The sequence below is a fragment of the Selaginella moellendorffii genome, unplaced genomic scaffold (genome assembly GCF_000143415.4).
Source record: "Selaginella moellendorffii unplaced genomic scaffold, v1.0 SELMOscaffold_32, whole genome shotgun sequence".
NCBI lineage: Eukaryota > Viridiplantae > Streptophyta > Lycopodiopsida > Selaginellales > Selaginellaceae > Selaginella > Selaginella moellendorffii.
Window position 1 is genome coordinate 893,178 of NW_003314293.1, and position 8,376 is coordinate 901,553.

Genomic DNA, 8,376 nt, shown 5'->3' on the forward strand with positions numbered 1-8,376 from the left:
CAAGTCAGCTCCCTTTGGAGCTTCTCCAGCATTTCATTGCCAGTAGTGGTAAATGCTGCTTTCTCTTCCTCGTCATGACCACCTATGGAACAAATCCTCATGAGAGCCTGAAGCTGCACCCTCGCCTCCTCAGTGTGGCCTGATTCAAGAACCTCAGACAAGGACCGCCACTTTTTGTCCTGTTAGTTCTTCCTTGCCCGACTATGGAATCTCACATCCTGCCCTCGTACATGAGAGTTGTTCTGGCCTACAAGCTTGAAGGAAGTATAAGCAAGCCAACGCACTGCCCACATATACAACGATTTGATGTTAAATACTAATATATCCTAATCCTCTCCAACCACTAGAAAGTTTATGAAAAATATTTTTTCAGTTTTTTTTTAATTTAATACAATTATATGACATTGGGGATATAATTAAATTGACCAACACTTTTTAATTTGACATAGAGGAACCCTAGAAATTCCCAATTTTAGGGTTCTTGGGCAGGGGAAGGATGGCGTCCTTTTTTGCAGTTATGGATGAGCTTGAATATTCCATCCTGGCTGTGGGCACTGAAATCGAAGAATTGAAAGAACAACTGAAAAGCGAGAAAGATCCTGAAGAGAAAAGGCATCTGTGGGAGGAGAAGTGGCAACTGCGGAAGAAGGAGGAGCAGCTGCGGAAGAAGGAGCTTGTCCTGCTCAAATCTAATGGTAAGTACATGCTATGCGCGATCTGAGAGATTTGATGCACACTCCTAGCCTTGCCCTGCAAAAGCCCCAATCAGCTGCTTTTCATATCTGCCGCAGAAGCCCCAAATGTCGAGCTTTGTTTCGTTGCCATCTCGAATCGAAAAAGCCACTCGAGGTGCACTTCCATCCTTTTGCATTTTATCCCTTGTTTGCCCCATCCAAAGCTTGCGCCATTGATCCCATAGCTCTAAGTCTGCCACAGCTCGAAACCGAGGAGACGTTTGGAAGACATTGCTTAAAAACTCACTTTTTTTCTGCCGTTTTTTTTTCTCCGTTCTAAGCTTGTGCTTTTGTCTTGTGCAGCTCAAGAAATTCCAACTGCTGGTGAAGTATTAATCGAGGCTCTCCCCCGCGTAGACGCTTTTATCCAAAAGGCCCGGGAGTCTATCAAGCAGCTTGGAGCTGTGCCCACAGTGAAGGGGAAGCCCAGCCTACTTTTAGCGGGCTTGGGAACAAGCTTTCTGACGCAGTCTGGTGATCTGGGCAAGATGCTAGACAGTAAAGGTCCGGTGGTTTCTGTGGTGGGCACATCGGGTTCAGGGAAAACAAGGACGTTGCTGGAGCTTCTCTGTTCGAGAATTGGGCTTTACTTCGTAGCTGACATGCAGGGTAACTTTGGGTTTGAGGACTTAACATTATTGCGCAGCTTGGTTCTGGAAGGCGTGGCATATGACGTTCGAGCTGCTCTAGCTCAGTCGGTAGTACGAGCTTCAGTTTTAGCTCGGTTATTTCTACTTAAGCGTTGTCTTGAGGTGAAGTTCTCGGCACGGGAATGGTTGCTACTCCAGCTTCTGGGAAGTCAGTTTGTGCAGGTGGATATTTGCAGGGATTTAACGGGGTCTTTGCTCGTCAAGTTGGAAGCTCTAGGTGTAGTGAGAAGGCAGGAAACCTTAGAGGAAGAGATCAATGAGCAGTGGCAGCAGGTTATAGGGATGGCTACTGATGTAGTCGTTGTGTTGGATGAAGCGCAGGCGCTCTTCGAGTTGCACAAAGATCAGTTTAAGCCTTTTGGCGGAGGGACTGGGACGAGGAGTTCGTTCCATCAAGTGTATGAGGCACTTAGCCGGCCTTCCAGAGGTGTGACTGCCAAGCTGCTGCTCTCGGCTACTTGTTTGGCCGGATACAAGGAAACGGAGGTTTTCTCGCCGGCAATTGCCAAACAGCTGTTACGGGGTCCTGCTTTCTGTTCCTTCGGCAAGTTTCGAGACACGGGTGACATGTACAAGTACATGAAGAATTTTGTTGCTGTCGATGACACTGTTGATGAAGAGTTGCTCCAGAGGTTCGTAGGGAGATACAGACCACTGGCTCGGGTTCTTGAGGATTTTCTGGAAAAGCAACGCTCTCTCAATGAGTCGCTTAAGAGTGTCCGATCGATGCTCGCGAAGGAGGACTCGGAAGGATCTTACGTCACGGTTTTGAAGCGCATCCAGGTCCAGCCACGGATTCACAACGTGGAGCTGATCCAATTGTGCCGGATGATACGTCTGACAAGCCAATATGTTGGAAAGTACTACTGCACCAGGAAAGAGGAAGTCGAGCTGATTCACCATGGGCTAGCTTATTTGGATGCTGTTGATGTGGATAAGGGAGAGTTCGGGCTGGAAGGAACGATCGAGGAACCACTCGTGTTGGAAGCGCTTGAGTACTATTTCCGTGAGGACAACGCCCCTCTTCACATAATGAATCGTCTCAATTCACCATCGGCAGGATTCAACCTCGAGATAGCTGCAGCAGATGCTCTTTGCAGTTTTCTTTCGGCTGGCAAGTTCAGTAATCATCCTATCTTTGAGGGCGCAACTGCTTTACCAGACATCTTCTGCCAGCAGCTGAGGTTGTGGTCAGCAGACAGCCTTCGACTGGTGTGTAGTACCAAGGGAATGACGAGCTATCTCGCTGGTGGGATGGGAACAGCAAAGGTTCTCCACCCGGAATTCCTAGCAGGTCCAGATCTGGTGATCCCACTGAAGACGGAAGACAACAAGGAGCTGATCCTCTTTGCACAGTTCAGACTCCTGAACTTTCTTGACAAAAAGAAGTTCGAGCAGGGCGTGTCGACGACGAACCCTGAGTTCATATTCAGGTCTCGCAAGGCAGCGAAACTGAGGGCAGAGTTCAAGGAGGAGGTTGGTAACCGCTGGTGGAAGAACGGCATTATCAGGTTGATGGTAGTGTATCCAGCAGTCTTCAAGAAGGAGCGTATGCCTCCTGCTGTTGAGGTGATTCCTGCTGCAGGCGGTGTTGGTCCCCAGCTCAAGATCATCATTCATGCTGGCAACGCAAAACAATTGTTTTCTCAGGAGTAAGTGGTCTTCATCTGTGTACTGTGATTGTTGCTAACTTGTTTTGACAGTTTGGTAAACTTTCTGAACGTGTACAAGGGATTCAAAGTTGGAGAGCCGGAGTCCTTGGCACGTGCAGTTGATAAAGTGCTGGCATTGGACTTGCATCGCTCGTTCAAGGACAGGCCTAGGAGGAAAAGAGATTTCGATGTAGCCTTTACTGAACTGGAAGACTACTGGGGTGATGAGGACGGAATGGAGTTGGATGTATAAATTGATAACTATAAACAGGTAATCCGGTCAGTTGTTTTGTCAAGCTTCCCCCCACCCAGGTACACATGCCCAAATCCTAGAAATAGTTTGAAGTTGTGTTTTGATCGATGTGGTTGCTAAAAGAAATATACATTTCCTTCCTATAAACCCTAGTAGTTTGGATAGTGTTAAAAGAGTTAAAGTTGTGTTTTTGTTTTGAAGATGCATGGATATTTTTTGGGAGTTGTGGGATGAGAATTTGTGCTAAATGACAGTAAAGATTTGGAGGAAATCAATGGGAGAGCTGGTTATATGAAATTGGTCAGGGAGGCTTTGTTGCTAGTGGCCAACCATGAATTTTAATCAAAGCTTATTAAAAACTGAGTGCAATTTCACTAACACTTAAAATCTCTTTATCCAGGATGCTTTGAACAGGATTATGGTGAACCGGACAATTGTCATTGTAACCCATAAATTATTTACCATCATTTACCATCAAGAACACAAATTATTGTTCAGCTAACTATTCAGTAAAATCACTTGAAAAACATTCTAAAATGCTTTTAAACACTATTAGTCAAATAAGGCCTAACCTGACCCTTCCCTGAAGTAATTTTTGTTTGTTTCTTTTGTAACTCATTAGATTCTCACCTAGGTGCAATACAATGAAATCTGCACAGCATAGCACCTTTGTAATGCATGTGATCATGTATTTTATTTGAATGACCCTGCAAAGAGGGCCACCCGCCAAGAGCTGCGATCCAGGGCCGGGAGCCAAAAGTTTTACACTGCCAATACTTTGGGCCAGCGAGTGCGACTTCCCACGTACAAGCCTGGCCCCTGCTGTGTTTTTGTTTCTTCTGCCATGCAGGCTTCAACACGGCAAAAGATAACAAGATTTAACAAGAGGCGTCTAGCCTCGCAAAAGAAAGAACCACACACAAAAGGTCCACTGTATCCTGGTCTATTTGTGATAAGCTTGAGCTCAATCCCTGGATCTCATCGATACTTGCACCTCTTTGCTGCCAGAAGAATCTACACTCGCATTCTAACCTCCTCCTGGGCAATACACAACAGGCTGATTGCAATGTACACAAAACTGGGGGGCCTGGACGACGCGACAAAGACTTTCGAGGAATTGCAACACAAGAATCTATTTCCTTCGTGCTAATTCTCTCTCCTTATGCACACGCTGGACAACTCAATCGCACTAAATCCCTCTTTGATGCCATGCCTGCGTGGAATCTAGTTGCATGGAATGCGATGCTAACTGCATATACCCGTTCTGGGCATCTAGAGTATGCAAGGGCTGTGTTTGCAAATATGCCGGATAAAAATATTATTTCTTGGAACGTTATGTTAGCACTGTACGCACTGACCGGGAAATTGATTTTGCCACCGAGACCTTTCTACAAATGCCTTTGGGAGTCTTTATCTCGTGGACAACTATACTTTCTGCATAGACCCAAACTGGGTATTTTGAAGAAGCTGAAATTATGCTGGAGGAACAGCATTCTTTTAATTTGTGGGTTTCTGGGCTTTCTTCTTATGCTAAACAAAAAACGAAGAATTTGTTTAAAAGAATGCCGTACAGAAATCTTATTGCTTGTAATGTGATGGTCCTTACGTATGCCCAAAACGGGCATTTTGATCAAGCTTTTAGCTTTGTAGAAAGTTACATGCCTGAGAGGGATTTGGTTATGTGGACCTCCTTTCTCGCAGCATTGGCACAATACGGTCATGTGGAAGATGCCAAGCGTGTGTTTGATTTGTTGTTTATGACCAAATGGGCCAAAGGGATCTCATTGCAATGGCTGTGATGCTCTCGGCATATGCTCAAAATGGACAAATTGTCGAAGTGAAGAGATTCTATGAGAGCTTCCCAGAATGGAACATGGTATCGACTAACACGATGCTTTCGGCATAGGCCCAGCATGGCTATCTAGATCAAGCACTCGTCATCTTCGACAATATGCCCCAGAGAGACGAAGCAACTTGGAATGCTATACTCAAAACGGACATCTTTCAGATGCCAAGAGAATCTTTCACTCCATGCCCAGCCGCAATATCATCTCGTGGAATACCATTCTAGCTGGTTTTGTGGAAAGTGGACAACCAGCAGTGGTGAAGAAGGTTTTCAATGAGATGCAATCAACAATCCTTCCGGATGAGGCTTGCTTTGTCATGGTCCTCATTGCCAGCAGCCAAGATGGTTCGCCAGGGGATCCAGAACTTTAGAAGCATGGTTATCGACTATGGAATCCAACCTTTGAAGCAGCATTATTGCTGCATGGTTGATACTTTCAAGAGCTCGGCATTTGGATGTGGCAATGGAGCTAATTGGGAGCATCCTTTCGTTGCTGATGGAGTGGATTGGATGTGCTTTCTTTCAGCTTGCGGGTGTCAAGCTCATGGTCATGCTGGCTTGAGTGTGGCAAGGCATACAATTGAGAAAGACGAGAAGAAAGCAGCGTTTTATGTGTCAGTGGCAAACATCTACTCAGAGCTTTGATGTTAATGAAGGATCGCGAGAGAGAAATCTACTGCTGAGAACCACTTTGTTTGTTGTGGAGCAGGGCTTGAAGCTGGAGCAGGAGATGCTGGATCACCCACTGCTTCAAAAGGCGGAAGAGATTGGCGTTATGATTGTCAACGACTCCTTTAGAAAAGAATGCGTCCCTGTTGTGGCTTACAATCTCAATGATGCAACCGCAAAGGTGACAGCCGGAGTTTGAAGAGTAGTTCGTGAACGCAAAAAAAAAATGGAGATTATGTCGATACTCAGTGGCAATGGAATACTTGTTAGTGCGTGGTTAGGAATTTAGAATGGTCGTGGCAAACGGCATGGTACCATGGGCCACGCTGGATACCTCCACCCTTGAAAACCAAGACTCGAAAAATCATTGTATTTCAATTGTGATTTTGTGCCTGCTTGTTTGAAGCTAATTACAAAGAAAATCCTACAAAGCCTACTGGGACGCATAAATCAAAATCACTCTCGGATTCATATCGAGGATTTCTTCTGCATAATAGTCCCTCAACATGTTGATGAAATAGCCATTGTAATCTAGAGCCGTCCAAAAGTCAGAGAGCTGGTGCTGGGCCTGGGATTTCAAGTAGCATCTGTGTAAGCGGCAGACGTTCTCGTGAAATGACGATCTCAGCTCTAGAACCTGTAAAATAGTTGGGATAATGAGAATATAACTCAAAAGAGATAAAACGAAACTCCCTACCCTTGAATATAGTTTGTGGATGCCATCCTCCCAGCTCCTAATGTTCTTGAGCAAGGAGCAAAAGTTGAGCAAGCACTGCATTATGTTGTTCATGCATGACTTCACTCCTGTGTGTTCCAAAGAAACACACACAAAGACAGCAGAAGGCATAAAAGTCTTGCTTTACTTCAGTGCTTACTGATGGACTGCATTGATCAAGTACTTGTGGTGAACTACCTCCAAGTCCTGCATGTCCTTGATATTCATAATACGTCTGCAAGGAGAAAAAACTTGCAGCACGTTATTCTATTTATCTCGTGTTTGATAGCACGAAGAAAATCGCCCCAGAAGCTGCGAATGTACGTGACATTGAAAAACTGTGACAAAATGCCCGATTTGAAGAAAAACAAAGCCTCAATGAATTAGTGAAGAAAGTTGTTAGAAAGCACCTAAAAAGTTGAAGAGCTCGGAGTTTATCCGTCTGCTGCCCCGAAGAACTCAAAGAACTCAATTGACGCATGACTGCCTGAAATTATAGAAAAAAATAATGAAATGTCGGCCATGCCTACAAGTAAAGATGAGATGCTTAATGCTCGATCGGCTGAGGAACCCAATTCAGGAGGAACCTCGTTTGCGAAAAGACTATCCTGTGTGTGCGGTTGAAGCAAGAAACTCAACTCCTGTCACAACTGGCAGTTTCCTGCTCGGAGCTAGCATTGGTATCACTGTCGTGATTGTCATTGCTGTCCTCACCAAGTCACTTCAGCAGAAGTGGCCTTGTTTAAGAGAAAACTTTTCAAATGCACATTTTACTGATAAAAACCACAGACTCACACTGTTTCTGGCTCTGATTCCGAGTCCTCTGAAGCTGTTGTTGATTCTTCCTCCTGTATAAACAAGTTAACATTGGAATAAAGAGAAAACTATAGACAACTACCAGTGATATTGGAGACTTCAAACAGGGCGATCAGAAGCAGCTGGTTTGTGAGGATATTGAGACTGGACATACGAAGCCAAAGAATACATCCATCTTTAGGCTTGCTAGTCTGCTGAACAAGCCGGAAGTTTCAATCGTCTTGGTGGGGTCTCTGGCTGTTAGGCGCCAACTTTGACCATGTGGTCAACATTAGTCAAAGGGAGGCTCAAAGATATATTAAGGCATGTTAGGGTGAGGGACTTAACCTACCCTAGGGCTCACAGTGGAGCGGTGGCATAGTGGAGCTTTTGAGGTAGCTTGGGGGTGGTTGGGTGGTGAGGAACCTCAAGAGGTGGCATAGCATAGTTTAGGGCAATTAGATGTCTATCTTTTTTGTGCCAGATTATAACATTGGTATCAGAGGAGTTGGTTGCGATGGCCGACCAAGTTGAACGCTGGAATCCTATTGTCGATGGTGGTGCCGACAATGGTGCCGATGAAGCTGCGGAAATTTGGACCATTCAAGATGTGGTTCACGAGCTGCAAGCCCTTAATTGAAATCAGTAAAAGATGCAAGACGAAATGCATGGCATGATGGATACCATGCATGGGTGTGTTGAGGCAATTGAGGCTGGAGGGGGTAGCGCTCCAAGTAAGCCTTCTTTGGTAGATCGACTCAAAATTCCAACCTTTTCCGGTGATGGTGGTGTGGATGAGTGTCTCACTTGGCTAGCCAATGTAAAGAAGTTCTTAGCTGCTAGGGGAACTCCAGATGTAAAGGCTTTAATGGCTATTCCAAAGTCCCTCACCCTAACATGCCTTAATATATCCTTGAGCCTTCCTTTGACCGACTTTGACCACGTGGTCAAAGTTGGTGCCTAACAATTCTTCCCCCCCAACAAAGTCCTTGTCCCAAGGACGAGTTGTATTGGTGATCACCCTTTCTGGGGAACCTTACTCAAGCTTTTGGTCCATCTTCC

At 45.3% G+C, this 8,376-nt stretch overlaps 2 protein-coding genes across 2 annotated transcripts; both read left to right on the forward strand.

Annotated features, from left to right (window-relative positions):
- The first annotated feature begins 439 nt into the window (after window positions 1-439).
- LOC112348770 lies at window positions 440-3,436 on the forward strand. Its single transcript, XM_024681962.1, has 3 exons — window positions 440-695; window positions 1,038-3,036; window positions 3,088-3,436. Exons 1-3 carry the CDS (start codon window positions 497-499, stop codon window positions 3,287-3,289), a joined length of 2,400 nt encoding a protein of 799 aa, XP_024537730.1. The 5' UTR covers window positions 440-496; the 3' UTR covers window positions 3,290-3,436.
- A 1,415-nt stretch (window positions 3,437-4,851) lies between these two features.
- Window positions 4,852-5,506, forward strand: LOC112348720 (pentatricopeptide repeat-containing protein At2g35030, mitochondrial-like). The gene is made up of 2 exons (XM_024681765.1): window positions 4,852-5,026; window positions 5,196-5,506. Exons 1-2 carry the CDS (start codon window positions 4,852-4,854, stop codon window positions 5,504-5,506), a joined length of 486 nt encoding a protein of 161 aa, XP_024537533.1.
- Window positions 5,507-8,376: the final 2,870 nt, after the last annotated feature.